The 15,884-nt window shown below is 37.5% G+C and overlaps 1 protein-coding gene across 2 annotated transcripts; it reads right to left on the bottom strand.

Moving 5' to 3' along the window:
- Positions 1 to 8,657: 8,657 nt before the first annotated feature.
- On the bottom strand, positions 8,658 to 14,623 carry si:ch211-213o11.11 (probable G-protein coupled receptor). 2 transcript variants are annotated; one of them, XM_059329769.1, is made up of 2 exons: positions 14,521 to 14,623; positions 8,658 to 10,097 (listed from the first exon to the last, which is right to left on the bottom strand). In XM_059329769.1, exon 2 carries the CDS (start codon positions 9,982 to 9,984, stop codon positions 8,707 to 8,709), a length of 1,278 nt encoding a protein of 425 aa, XP_059185752.1. In that variant the 5' UTR covers positions 9,985 to 10,097; positions 14,521 to 14,623; the 3' UTR covers positions 8,658 to 8,706. The 2 variants fall into 2 exon arrangements, with proteins under 2 accessions (XP_059185752.1, XP_059185751.1); XM_059329768.1 differs by having other exon boundaries at positions 14,507 to 14,558.
- Positions 14,624 to 15,884: the final 1,261 nt, after the last annotated feature.

The following is a 15,884-nucleotide window of genomic DNA, read 5'->3' as shown; positions in this document are numbered from 1 at the left end:
TAACATTAACTAGCCATGTCTAACAATCAAAGTAAAGTCTGTAGGAACATTCTCATGTATTAGATTTACATTTTTTTTTTGATGAAAAACTGAAAATTTTTGAAAATGTGTTGTTCATGTTCATATAGAACCCCATTGTTCATATTAAGAAGCTGATTTAGTGGACAGATGTTCAGGGCCTTTAATAAACTTTTCTGTAATGTTTGTGGCCTGTGACCTTCTCATGACCTCAGCACATTAACACATAACGTGACAATAATCTAAAGATGAAGTCACTCTATGAAGTCACTTTATTTGAGATGAGATATATATGCAATGTGCATATGCAAACTCTACATTTTTTTGTTCACTTTTTATTGCTTTTCAACAGTGCAATAAAAGGACCGACATACATGAATTTGAACAATGACAAGAACAAAACAACATAATTCTCGACGTCAGAGGAAAAAAAAAACTCTACATTTTTAAAATAATGTTTAAACCTGATTATACATCTTTGTTTATGTGACAGGTGATGAATTTATATGCATCACTTAGTTTTGCAGGCCAGACGAGATGAGAACTGCTGCCTCAGACCACAAATGAACAGAAGCATATTAATTATATTCATATCAGTGAATGGAGGAAATGTGTATATATTTCTATTTAAACGAGTGCTTTAATTTAACTCTAACCGTAGGTTAAACCCTGTGTTCCAGACAGAAGCAGCTTATTTGGGGCATGAGGGAGGTCAGACAGTCTTCCTGCTCAACACCTGTCAGTCCAGATGTTTTCAGTACAATAGGTCAGACTGATTATTTGTTGTCTAGTTAACAACGCAATCACCAATTAAGTGCTTCCCATTTAACACCGAACGAGGAAAAAAACAGGGAAATACATTTATTTTTAGCACTAGATTATCTGTACAACCCCCCCACTGATAACAAAATTGGATGCAGTAAACATCACATTTATCACAGTTTGTTTGTATTGATGTTTGCCACACAAAATGACAAAAGAAAAGAACAATAAGGATACAAAGCTTCAGGTTTTAGTGTTAAAAGAATGGTTCAACATATGCTTTTTCAATACGGTCAGAGTCACAGTTGTAGATAAGAGAATTCCTCTCTCAAATCTTAACTCTCCCATAGGAAAAATGTGTTGCTCATCTGTTGTTCAATCTCATCTCTTGAGATCAATTTAAGCTTCTCATATTCGTATCATTCTGTGATCATTTGTTTCTGAATTACTTCTCCTAAGGGTCCCTTAGGAGCAAGAGATAAGCTAAAAAGAGACAAGACATCACTGAGACAAATGAGGTTGAGTTGAGAAAAGTACAGTGTGATTAGTGTTATTTTCCCCTAAGCTAAGTGGTTTGATTTCATAAAGTTAACCATTTTCCAACCAAGTTTATTTTGAAAAGCCACTATGTTACCAGCGGAAGTAAAACGATTAGTCGGTTAGTGTTTGGAAGTTAGGGTTTTACTGACTGAGATCACTGAGTCAGACGGTAAATTGAACTAATCGTTTTTAAGTCGTTCTGTTCATTTTAACAAATTAAACTTGTGCTGCGTTGTAGCCTTCTTGGGGGAGATAAAAAAATTGTGATTAAAAAAACAGTGATTTAAGTTGGTAAAACTTGGAAATATAAATTATTGACATTTAGGCCAATAATTAGCACAACAAAGGAAGCCAGTTGTCTGCTCAAAAACAAGTTTGTGAGTTGTTGTTACTTTTATCTTTAAGTTGGGGTTCACAACAAGGGACAATAGTTCTGCTAACTCTTATTTCTTTGTTGTGAAATGCAGGAAAGCGGTGAAATTCGGTCATTAGCGAAAGCTAGCGGCTAATTGATGCTAGCGGCTAACTGATGCTAGCGTCGCTGCTTGTTACAGCTACAAGAGTAGCCATTAGCGTATCAATGCTAACTCAAAATTGTGGTTGCAACATTAGCTGACATTTCATAGCGGCGTTACAATCGTGCCAATTCAGCACATTGCAGAAGTTAGCAGTTAGTTATTACAATGTAAATTATAAGTTAGTACAACTTACAGTTGAGTTGACAAAAATCTAAATTCAGAGTTGAGCAAACTCAAAAACAAAACTTAAAATATTTAGTTTAATTGTCCAACTTAAAATTTTATCGAAGTTTGTTGCCTTGAAATATTGAGTTCACCCAACTTTTCTTTTTTTGCAGTGTATGTATCACCAGTTGTGAACGAACCACTGTGCTTACTGCTCATCCTTCAGCCCTGTGGCCGAGCTGCCTGTCACGTGACAAACGAATGAAAGACACAAACCTGACGATCTATTATGAGACCCGAACAAGTTGACTCATTTCTGCTGCTCAGCCCACAGCCCTGTGGCCGAGACTCCACAGCTTCACATGACAAATAAACGAGAGGCCCAAAGTTGAGGACGCATAGTTGAGTCACGAACAGTGCTGGAAATAATATTCAGATCCCTTACTTAAGTACTAATACCACGCTGCAGAATTACTCCACTACAAGTTAACGTCCTGCATTCAAAACTTACTTGAGTAAAAGTACAAAAGTATCAGCATCAAAATGTACTTAAAGTATCAAAAGTACTTATTTTGCAGAATGGCCCCACTCAGATTTTTTTATATTTCCCAAATATGTTATTAGATTATTATTATTGATGAATTTATGTAAGCAGCATTTTAATTTCCTAAAGGTAGAATTATTTTGATCTCCTTAACATACTGTTATGATGTTTAATTTCAACAAATGTCAAATCACTTTAAATTGATCATGTTTTTTATGTTAAATCTCGTCCTGAAAAGTAACTAAAGCTGTCAGCTAAATGTAGTGGAGGAAAAATATAAAGTTACATAAAATGGGAGTACTCAAGTAAAGTACAACTTCATAAAAATTGTACTCAAGTACAGTACTTGAGTGAATGTATATGTATGTGTGTATGTTCTTCCTCTTCCGGACGCAATTTCGTCCCGCTACTAGTCCTACAACTTGAAGAGTTGCAGGACAAATTATATATCAAAATGTGCGGTTTGATCGGGATCCGTGTGCTATTACTTTTCTCTACAGAATATGAATTTTTCTGCCCAAAATTTTGCATTGAAATGAATGGGACGGGCGAAAGAAAATGAGTGAAAAAGAACAATAATTGGAGATTTTTAAACGTCTACTTCTCCGGCATAATTTCACCTAGAGACTCCATTTAAAGTTTAAACAGTAGACACAAGTCTTGTGTATTGGTGTATTAATCCATGTTTCGATAGGTCATATAGTTTTTTTATCAATCCCTGTTCGATGACCATGATCATTTTTGGAGAAATTCTGAGATTATAATGGGTGTGTATTGCACGGAATGTTCGTGTCACAGTGTGTGACATCATCGCCAGAGTGTAGAGGGAGAGAAAAAACTGTCCAAAAATAGATTTGAAAACTGCGCTCCAGGCCGCAAATTCCACTCTACAGAAATAATTTATACATAGAAACGTAGGAAAATTTGTCTTCTCACGCACAATCCTCTGGAAAAGCTGTCAGAGTTATAGTTAAATAGGCGTAGGATGCACAGATGCGCCACCAACACACACCAACAGCCTCATTGACTCCCATATTAAAAACGCAGGAAGATTTCTGAAAAGTGGAGAGGTAACAGTTTTTTTAGATCGCTCTAAAGCTATTTTTTATTTTTCCTAAAAAAAACCAACATATGTAGACGTTCAGGAAGAACTCAGGACGCTCAAAGTGAAGTCGGATCAATGATAGGTGTTATGGTTTTGCCAAAAATGCTTTCTGTTCGAGGTCAGAAATTCCAGTCTGTCTACCTCTGGCTGCTGTCAATGTTCCAGGACATTGGCAGGTGTCAGTCAATTCTGTTGATTGCTTTGATCTGATTGCCTTTGATCTTTGATGTGATTACAGTTACAGATACACATACACACACATACGCGTAAGCGCGCACACTCCTCACACATGCATACACATGCCTCAAACACACACGTGCACACAAACACACACACACAGACACAGGTAACTATATCCTATATCCACTGGAAAAGGATCTTCCATGGCCTCTAAAATTTCTGGAAACATCAATTCAGGCTTTCAGAAAATTTCCACTTACAAGATCTTGAATATCACATAAAGGGAGGTGCTCATATGGATTTCTTTCAAGAAAATGTTTCCGTTTGAATGCTGCATAATTCTTGTCAAGAATGCAAAGGGTTTTTTCAGTTGTTGTTGTTTTTTCCCAATTTCCCAAAATGGAGTGTATCTCAGATGGCCTAATATGCACATGGTCTCCTGGCTTTGGGCCCTTAATTAGTTTGTGGGACGTGAGGTTGTGCTGTGTGAAGCTCTACGGCTGCTCAGCTGTCATGTTAAATGTGTACATCTAATTCTGAGAGAAGTCATGCTGTTACTGTTTAAGGGAAAGCCTGATTAAATAATGTGGTTTCCTCTGTCCTGACAGCGCCATCAATCACATCTCCTCCTCCCTTTGATTCTTCAGGAGTGGTTCTCTCATTATCACTGTCAAACACACAGCGCTAGGTACAGCACGTTGAAAAACATCAAGTATTTTCAGGTTTACCATTAAGGACCCCCGAATAACAAACCACATGAATTCTCATTTTCTATAAAGTGGGCTTGTGTTTGATCTACAATGAATAAGCTTTGCAAAAGACATGTACAGCTGATGTGATTGTCTTGATTGAATAAAAGAGATGGAAGGTCCTTCACTTTAATTAGCAACTTATGAAGACTGCTCAGGGTGCTTTAATATTCATTAGACTGAATCACATGTTGGAAGCTGGGTGATGAAACAGCCTCTTTGAGGTGTATTTTTTAAAATATTTTTTACATCGCTTTATTACATAATACATACAGTATATCATATTCAAAAGATTTCTTGTTCTTGCCAGAGAACTGTTCTTATTTTGGAACCTTTTTCTTATCTATTAACATACAGTATTCTTAAATTATCTCTTTAAGTGGCTTCAATAGTGAAAAAATAACATAATACCACACTGTCTCACTGATGTTAAGACTTTAAGAGTTCCTTAGTGAACCCAAGACTATGTTTTCATAGCCTGCACCACCCTATCAAATGGAAATATTCAAGTATAAGTATCCTGTGCATCATTTTATATACATTTCCCTAAAATCCTGCCAGGTATATTTGGTAACTTTGTAAACTTTTGGTACTTTACTAAAATTTAAAATAAAGCAGGGTGCTGGTTTGTACAATATTTAGGTGCACAGCATGAGTTTTAGAGGTAAAAAGTGCTGCAAATATGTCTATCTGCAGATGCGCAGAAAACGTATGGTTTGGTTTGGTTTAGGTGACAAAACCACTTTGTTAGGTTGAGCAAAAGATCATGATTTACATACAAATATGTAGGATTTACCAGAAGTTATCTTAGGGAGTGTGTATTGTTAAAGTAGGCTGCAAATGAGCACAATATATCCCCTTCAAGTATAGTAGTAAAAACCTTCAACCTGTATGCAAAGATCAATAACATAACTTCTTTATATAACTTTGGTGACAACATAAACAGTATGTGTGAGGTTATATAAGCGCAATGTCACATTTGTAAACGGTACATGTGTCCATCACTGCTTGTTCTTTGCTTCTTGTTTTATTGTATTGGCTCTGATAACAATATTTGGCTGTACTTGTTGTGCAGGTTGCATTGGCACTCAGCAGCACTTATGTCAATGTGTTTACAGCCAGGAACCATATCACGGAACAGTGTTATCTTGCTTTTAACACGTCCGGATGTCTATAAATAACCTCATAATATTTTTTTTCAAATTTCAGTTTTTATGTAAGTCTTTTATCGTTGTTATATCTCTTTTGACAGCAACAACGGTTATTTAACCCTTGTGTTGTTTTAGGGGTCAAATTGACCTGCCACTATGTTAAACAGCAGAGGAAACCTCCTAATGATCTTTTTTCAACTTGAAATTTGCTGACTTTTCCTAGAATGATCACAACATGAGAAAAAGTAAAACATTGATTTTAATCATATTTCCATGAAAGCTGTGCACCAACAGGGTACAAAACTTAATTTAGGAGTCGTTTTTGACCCGGCAGCTATAAAATAATTTTCATACCAGAAAACCAGAAAAACCATGGATGCATGCAAACACGTACACATGCATGCTTTCTAAAAACAAATATGTTTACACCTATGCAGTACCTTTAGCAATAAAATTAATAAAAAACAAACCCCTACCTTAGTAAAACCAAATTAGTAAACCAATTATGACAGGTGTGCTGTCATAAAAACGAGTAGATTCCACTGATTAAATCCAGTTTTTCTGCACTGTAAAGAGGGAAAACCTTGATATTCAGGAAGTTTGTGATGAATGACAGTTTTTTTCTTCATGCAAGATATATTTGGGTTTTAAAATTCAATCAAGCTGCTTTATTTTTAGGGGTTTAGTGAAGATGGGTCATTGTTGACACCTAGGACAAGTGGTGTGTACACAAAAGTTAAGACAACACAAGGGTTAAACATTTTTTTTTTTTTACAGATTTCTCTATTTAATCTACTAATTAGTTTGCTGATTTATGTTCATGACTCTAGATGTTGTTTACAGGGTTCGGGAAAAATTAGCTCAGCATGATCTTTTCATTTGTTGCCATTTATCAGCATGTCTATCTGATGATATCACTTAAGTCTAATCTGTGTGAAGCTGCAAAACATTTCCCCCAGCATTTTATCAGTGTCTTCACTGACTGATCTGTGAAGAAGAATAACGATTTACCTAGTTTACCAAACTGCATATACCATCATTGTGGTGCACGGGATTTGACAAGTAGGTCATATATTAATAGATAAATGTATGGAAATATAAACAGTTGTTCATCTGCCGGTGTACACATATTAAGAGGGTATTAGAGACAACCATTTCTGGTGTTATGAAATGGCATTTTCTCCTTATATAATGATGTGTTCAGTCTTAGTCGCAGGCTTTAAATGGACGAACACATGGATGACACGGAGATGAGCATCCAGAGAGTCAAAGCTCGTCTGCATGAAGATAAAATCTCAAAAAACACACGGAGAAGGTGCACATTCAGGTATCATCTTACAAATTTGTTGTTGAGTTGCTATTTTATGATGAGAGGGAGAAAGAGAGAGAGAAGTTCACTTTTACTTTTGAGAGCATTTAGCTGGCTCACTTCTCCAAAGGGATTTACAGAGACTGAGCTCAAGGATACTTTGACAGGACACGTGATGGACTTTTAATGTGGCGGCTGGCTGTTGATCTCATGGTGACAGGGCAGTCTGATCACCCAGCTGACCCCTAGCTGTTACAGGCTGCCCCTGTGAGATTAATCATTATAAATTGTGTAGTAAATGATTGTCTGCTGTCAGGAATTATACATTTATGATGAAAATAACCCCTCTTACAAGACTGACTGGCCTGTTGTGAGTGTTGAACTGTCTTGCCCGGATACATTTAATCAGTTAATTTAATCAGTTAAGTATAGACCAACATGCACATGTGAGCATACTGCTTTCTAGTAATGTGCATTAATAATAAATGCTTACTCACTAAGATCTACATAAATGATGAAAATATCCAACATTTATTTGCACATTTAAAGCGATAAGAAACAATACATTTTTAAACAGAAAGTGATGTGTCTCTTCTTTGAGTACAATAAATAAAGTTCACACAAATTCCTGCAACATAACATGACAACACTTAATTACTTGTACAAAGAATATTGCTGCACTTTTGATACCTCATATAAAAAGTAAGAACTTTAAAAGTAAGAAAATGAACGACTGCTCATCCTGTAATTGTGTAGACTGATTACATTGTCATGACTTACTATTCAAGTATAATTTGATATTTGTGTTCATTACTTTTTAATAAAAGTAAAATAAATAATAAAATGAAAACTTACTTTTGCTTAATTGCCAGCAAAAACAAAGGCTTCAATGTCAGATTAGTAACTTTATCGCTACTAGTTTTCCCACAAATACATTATCAATAATTCAAGAAATAATGTCCATTAGTTTTCTGTTGCAGTATTTCTGAGTTTCAGTTTTAGATTAAAAAAAAAAAGATTATGTCAGGTCTCACAACAATTACTTTCTTGATGCTATATTTTAGCTTTTACTGTATACAAATACAGTTTACAGACATATTGCAGACATTAAGTATCATGAATCACTTTTTCTTCTTTAGCAGTAACAGTCCTGCCAACTTGGTCTCACAGAAATCCGTGAAATAGCCACGGATTTCGCTTAACTCAAAATCCGTGGAATAGCCACGGAATCGCTCAAATTTCCGTGAAACTGACACGGATTTCACTACAATGCAAGTTAATGACAGTCATATCCCGTGGCTATTGGTTTGTTCCAAGTCACGTGACTTTCAAGGTCCCAGCGGTCAGAACAAAAAACATGGCGGACAGTTCTCTCATTTTTAGTGAAAAATCAATATTTTGACTTAGTTTCTGCATAAAAATGGATTTTGATCACATTTGTAGCGAGAAATATATGTTTTATTTTCTAAATATTCACTCAGTGAATGTACATAATCACTTTGTATGTTGGAATAGCCACGGGATATGACTGTCATTAACTTGCATTGTAGCGAAATCCGTGTCAGTTTCACGGAAATTTGAGCGAATCCGTGGCTATTCCACGGATTTCTGTGAGATCATGTTGGTCCTGCAGGCTTCTACTGCTGGCACACCAGTGAGGTAGATCTAACTGAACTCCTCTGGAATCTGTCCTGGTATCCTGAATCCAGTCTGCGCAGTCTGATCCAGAGTGCTTCTAGGACTGGAAGTGGCAAAGCTTGCACGTGTGTCTACCGTGCAGCTGGTCCTGTGGAGGAACTGCAGGAAGTTCTCGTGGCCCGAGCCCTCGTGGCTTGAGATGGCCAGCTCCACTGGCCGAGCTGAGTAGCAGCGCCTCAGCTTACAAAGTTCCTCCCTGATCTGCCGGTTAAGAAGTCCGTAAAAGAACGGGTTAATAGCAAAGGAGGAGTAGGCCAGCCAGGTGACTGTTCCCTCCAGGTCATCGGGAATCGTGGGTGTTGCGTTGAGTGTCAGATGGAGGTGAAAGGCAAAGTAAGGCAGCCAGCAGACCAGAAACTGGCCAACGATAACCACCAGAGTGAGAGCGGCTTTACCTCCACCAAAAGGCCGGTCCCGGATAATCCTGCGTGGGGCGTTGCGGGTCGTGATGATGGTAGTCTGGCTGTTTATTGAGTCAGATCGATGCTTTAACTGACTGTTTGTCCACAAGGGCAGTGGCCCGTGCTGGCGGGCGGCCACGCGGGCCACTTTGTACACGTTACAGTAGACAGCAAATATCACAGCAGCAGGCAGGCAGAAACAGGTGACACTGAAGAACGCATAGAAGACTCGTCTCTGGTCGCTGTGACTCCAGTGCAGCGCGCAGTGTGCGGCGCTGGTGGAGCCGTAGGCTGATGTAGGCCACCCAAACACCGTGGACAAACTGAGCGCGGCCGACGCCACCCACACCATCACTATCACGGCCGCGGTTAGCTTCAGCGTCATCTTGACCTCGTAGCGCATGGGGTGGACGATGTAGTAGTAACGCTCCACACTGATGGCTGTGATTGTGAAGATGGAGGCAGCCATGAGGATTACGTTGAGGAAGACGTAGACTTGGCACTCCAGTAAGGTGAACACAACGCCGGCAAAGTACGGAGAGTTGGACACAATCCCAAGTGGCATGAGCAAGATGGCACTCAGCAGGTCCACTGCACACAGGTGGCACACGAAGGTGAATTTCCTGAGATGAGGAGCTTTTATGACAACGACCAGAACAGCAGTGTTGGCGAGAAGTGCCAGAACATTCAGGGTCACCATGAAAAATATCCCTGTCAGGTCCTTGAAGCGTGTCTGTGGGGTGGGGAGGGTGCCCAGCTGTCTGCCGGCAGCTGAGGGCACCGGGGCCCAAACAGTGGTGCTGTCATTGTACTCAGAGTTCAGAAATGAACTGTTTTCCTCCATGATTCATAATAAAGGTTTCAAAGTTAAAGTATAGAACTGTATTCCAGACTCCCCCATTGTTCAGTAATGAGGCCGAAGAATCCGTCACACATCAAATGAAATACTCTTCACTCCTGTGTTGGGGGAAAAGAAAGTCCATTAATACATGAATGATTGTGTCAAATCATGTTGAATTAAGACTACATTAAAACTTATACTAAACCTGCAGTACACTGTAAAACCAACTTGTTGTTTCAACTAAAATATTTGATTGTCCATGCTGCGAAATAATTTTATGTCTAGACAACGAAGACAATGGAGTTAACTCAAATTAATCTTGCTATTTAACTCAGTATTTTAAGTTAAAATGACTTTTTGTACAAATCTTTGTTGTATTGAAAAGGAAAAATTTGTTATAATAACAAGCAAGCAGCATTGGGTTTTACAGTGTAGTAAGTGATTAAGCCACGAAAGTAATGGTATGATATGATATGTGATCACAACACTGATTGTATGGTTAACATATCAAACAGATTCCTTTTACATGTCTGTCAGTTATGTCAGCATCATTTGTCTTTTTATGTCTCTACAACTCTGTCACCTAAAAATGACATTCCCATACAGCAAAACTGCATCATCATTCACATATTGAGGGAAATATTTTTACTTGTGGTTTAGGCTTGTAGTTTTAAACATGCAATTTTGTATGGGAGATACATTTCTATGAGACAGGATTAGTCTGTAGGACCATTATTTACTCTCTTTGTGTTCCGACTTTGGTCTCCACCAACTCTTGAGCGGCTAAAGGATTTAACTTGATGAGCTTTAACTTTGTCAAGCAATTTAATTGCATTTCCATAGTTCTAAAGTTGGGGGACTCACAAGAAATTAAACAACATATCCTAATTAGTGGGAAAACTTATGCACAATGTTTTTTAGTGATATTTTACAAAATAGGACCATTCTATTAAACATTGTAAATGGTTGCATGATTTCTGTTTTTAATATGTAGTTTACATTTGAAACAGGATGACTTTGTTAGATTTAGGCACCAAAACTACTTGGTTGAAGTTAGGAAGAAAATTAGGTGACATAAGTGACATAGAAGGTGACTTAGAAGGTGACATATCTATTTACAGGTTAACTTAAAATAATGTAACTGAGTTTTAGTGTCAAACAGCACAGAAACACCGGCCTCTTGGGTCAAAGTCGGAGGTTTGTTCGGCCCTTCCACCACATCTCCCATTTCCCTGAACTGACTTTTTCAATGATCACTTGAGATTGCCTTCTTACAATTAATGACAGTATGCCATTTGTCATAAGAACTATATGGGTTATCTACAAATTATACTGCATTCGTTTTTTTAAATGCATAACCACGAACAGTAACTGAGAACAGTCTGAACCAAAGCAGCTATGGCCGAGGAATCTTTTTAGCTCTTTTTAGCTGAAAACTACAATTCTCATGATGCAAACATTCCCATCTTTTTTAAAACATCCCCTGCCTGATAAACGTCTGGATCTTTCCAACTCTGTACCTCAAGTTTGTAATAGAGGCTTTCTCAAAGCTGAGGTAGCCCTGAAGAAATCAGTATGACGGCTTTAAAGTTGACAAAGCTCCTCCAGAGCCACAGAAGACTTTATACTGTTTTTTTTAGGCTAAGTAGTAAAAACCCAGGCAAGTAAACTGATCCTTTTCTGTATAATTGGAGGAGTTCTCCTTTAAGCTCTGCCAAATTTAATGTCTTTTGGGAAGGCACACATACACAGTAGTGTATCAAAACAGAAATATGAAATAAAATGCAGTGACAAATCTGACAAAACTTAAATTTTATTCATTATAAGTCATTCCACCCCTAGGGCCTGATATTAACTACAAATGTGCAGAAATCCTCACTGCAGATTCACAACACACACACACACACACACACACACACACGCACACACGCATGCACGCACGCACGCACGCACGCACACACACACACACACACACACAGTACATACCTTAAACATATTGGAAAGTTAATCAATAAAATAACTGTTTGTGAGAATAATTAAGAAGGGATGCTCTCTCTCTCTCTCTCTCTCTCTCTCTCTCTCTCTCTCTCTCTCTCTTTAGTGAGGGAGGGACATGATCAATAGGAATAATTCATGGAGGACACCCTGTCTCCCCTTCCATCCGTCCCCATCCTTTTGAAATGAAAGATAATGAGTGTGCTTGTTTTAGCCCAGCTGCAGGGAACTGGCTGCATTGATTAGTATGTGTTCAGTGTCACCCTGCACCGCACCATCAAAGAGGAAACCTCTCACCGGGACAGGTTTGACCTCTGATCATTGTGTTGTTTTTTATGAAAAACAACCAGAAAGCAGAGACTGAATATATCTTTACTGGATATTTAAACTGAAAAAGATCTGGAAAGTGCACAAGCATCTTCTCCAGGCTCCAGCTCCTCTTCTCTCTCTTCTATAGAGAGAAAAAAAGCGGACATACATGGGAGGAACATTAATGTATCTACCATCCTGTGCTGATAACCATAATCAGGTTTGAAACATATGACTGTGGAGGATGCTGTGTCCTAAATACATGTGCTCACTCACTGCCAGTGATCCACTGATGCTCTCCCCCTGCTGTAATCTTCTCTGGTGGACAGCTATTGGCATGCCACGTTCTGCAGTGAGATTTATCCCCAGGAAGGACTAGTGCATGTACATTCTCATGCACATTATGTAAGGGTGTCCTCGTTTTTCATCATGTTCCAGCTGCAGCATACGCTACGTCCTTTAACCCATAAGAACCCAGACCCAGTTATCCATAAAGGAAAGTTATGGTGGATATATCACAGACAAAGTGAACCACGCAGAACATATTTATGATGTGGGTTTTTTTTGGTCATTCTGTGTCTTTTTTTTAGTAATTTTGTGGGGTTTTTTTGTGTCTTTTTTCAGTAATTTAGTTTTTTTCTGTCATTTTGTGTCTTTTTTTTGGTCATTTTGTGTCTTTTTTCAGTAATTTAGTGTTTTTTCAGTCATTTTGTGTCTTTTTTGGTCATTTTATGTGTCTTTTTTAGTAATTTTGTGTCTTTTTTGTGTCTTTTTTAAGTAATTTAGTTTTTTTCTGTCATTTTGTGTCCTTTTTTTTAGTAATTTTGTGTCTTTTTAAGTAATTTTGTCTGTCTTTTTTGTGTCTTTTTTAAGTAATTTAGATGTTTTGGTCATTTTGATACTGCCTCCAGCGGCCCCCAGGTAATTTGAGTTTGAGACCCCTGTTCTAGAATATTTAAAGTGTTTGTTACATGGGTGTCACCGTGGGTTCTTATGGGTTAAATCCACATTCTGCTCCTGAAGAGGACGATCATTGGCAACCTCTAGTCATTCCCAGTTTATTCAATCCTCTAAAACCTTTAATTCAACAACAAAACATGCTGTGGATTTTGGCTTTCCAGTTGTTCCTTTCTGTCACTACTTTTTTTCCACATTATAATGAGCATGGGGGAATTATGCAGGTCTTTTAATTCCTCATAAATCCGTGTTACAGAGTACTTTGCACTGTGCAAAGAAACCCAATAATCCCACTCTTTGTTATGACCTTCTTAACCATGTTAATCACCAATTTTAATGCATTCAAGCTGATATATTCCAAGTGTTTACCCATTTTATTTCAAAATTTAAAAGTATTTAATTTTAATATTTGATATAATAGATTCAGTGGATAGATGTGGCTATTGTAATAAAAAAAATTAATTTGTCATTTCAGTAGATGTAATTTAAATTAAAGATGTTGAAAATGGTGACATAATTAGCCACATTGAGGAATAAAAGACACAATAATCATGTTAGATGAGTTGTTGTATATTACTGTTACTGTATATAGCAAGACTGTAATAGTAGATACCATCATATTGCATCTCAAAGTAAAATTACATGTAGCAATAGGCTTTATCTTGTCCATGTATAACATGAGTAACAGGTGGATGAGTCACTTTTTTGACTGGTTTATATTCCTAACTCTATTTTATGGTCCCTTCTTTTATTTATTTGACAAGCAGACATTTGTGATGTGCTACTGTGAGAAGCTTTGTAGTAGTTTTTAGTGTGCTATTTTCATTGCTGTATTTTTACAACTGCACATTTTGACCTCGCAATGAACTGCAGCTGTGGATTAGCTCGGAGCTTTAATCTGGTACAGTATTTCAAATGGTGACATTTATGGTTTAAACTGCACAAGTTCCTTTTTAAATAAAAAATAAATAAGTAAAAGTATTGCCAAAAGTTCAAAACTACCAGAAATATTTTATATTATAGCCACATTTTCCTGCATGGTCTGTTGTTTGTTTTTAATTAGTTTCAGACATATAAGAGAGAAATTATGGAATAATAAATTAAAAAATGAGACAGAACTAAACCTCCAAGGAATTTGGAATGACAATCAATCGATTTTCCCATAACTTTTAAATGCTTTTGTCAGCTTTTACATTAATTTATAAGCCCCACTGAATTATCAAAGCTTAATCTTATGACATAAGTTCTTATTTACACAACTTACCAAACAACTCTTACATTTTGAAAATTGCATGTAGCTCCTCCAAGAAGTTTCTGTGAAATTGAGTACTCCCAATTCATGGTGAGGGCTTTTCTCTGAATCCTTTAGAAGCTTAAAACTCTGCTGCTGGTGCTGGTCCACCTCACAGGAGGGATGCAAAAAGTGTAAAAAAAAATAAAAAAAAGAAAAAAAAAAGGCATATTTCCTGAAGAAACAGACATACAAGCCTTGGTGAAGCACCCCAGGGAGAGCTGACACTGACAGAGAGGTGATGAGCTGCGTCCACTGCGACAGCACAGCTGGCTGAGCGAAGGGAGGGGGCGGAGCCTGTGATGGCTGATTGTTCCAATCACATCTTTCAAGACAAGATGACTCTATCAAACCGCCACCCGCTGACATTAACCATGTCCCACACACTCACTCTTTCATCAGTCAGTATGTGGCACTGACTGTCACACACTGTCCACTATGCCTCTCTTTTTTACAGATGTTCCTCTATTCTCCAGAGCCTCAGAGAATAAACACACACACTGAAGTATTAAACATGCCACATCAGTAGCCATTTTTAAAAACAGATTATCTTTTCTCTACAGCATTTGGTTGAATTGTGTGCATGTGTGGTTGTGGGAGTGGGTGCACATGTGTGAGTAAGTAAGTGTATATGTGGTGAATATGGAATAGTTTGTACCTGCACTCTTCAATTAATTTGTAATTGATTTTTGTTTGTTTTTCTGTTTTTTTTTAGTTTTTTTTTAACTGTAATTATGAACCTGGTCTCACAGGAATCCGTGAAATAGCCACGGATTTCGCTTAACTCAAAATCCGTGGAATAGCCACGGAATCGCTCAAATTTCCGTGAAACTGACACGGATTTCGCTACAATGCAAGTTAATATTTTTTCCTATTGGTTTGTTCCAAGTCACGTGACTTTCAAGGTTCCGGTGGTCAGAACAAAAAACATGGCGGACAGTTCTCTAATTTTTAGTGAAAAAATTAATATTTTGACTTTGTTTCTGCATAAAAATGGATTTTGATCACATTTCTAGCGAGAAATATATGTTTTATTTTCTAAATATTCACTCAGTGAATGTACATAATCACTTTGTATGTTGGAATAACCACGGGATATGACTGTCATTAACTTGCATTGTAGCGAAATCCGTGTCAGTTTCACGGAAATTTGAGCGATTCCGTGGCTATTCCACGGATTTTGAGTTAAGCGAAATCCGTGGCTATTTCACGGATTTCTGTGAGACCATGTTGGTAATTATGTGTATACATTGTGAAGTACATTGAGTCTGCCTTGTGCATGAAATGCGCTCTATAAATAAAGTTGAATTGAATATTGGTTGGATCGTTTTCAGTCAGTTCTCCAATTTAG

This window comes from Centropristis striata, chromosome 3 (assembly GCF_030273125.1).
Source record: "Centropristis striata isolate RG_2023a ecotype Rhode Island chromosome 3, C.striata_1.0, whole genome shotgun sequence".
NCBI lineage: Eukaryota > Metazoa > Chordata > Actinopteri > Perciformes > Serranidae > Centropristis > Centropristis striata.
This window is presented reverse-complemented; position numbering and strand designations above follow the sequence as displayed.

Coding starts and splice junctions, on each gene's coding strand:
- si:ch211-213o11.11 (XM_059329769.1), bottom strand. CDS start 9,984: ATGGAGGAAAACAGTTCATTTCTGAACTCTGAGTACAATGACAGCACC.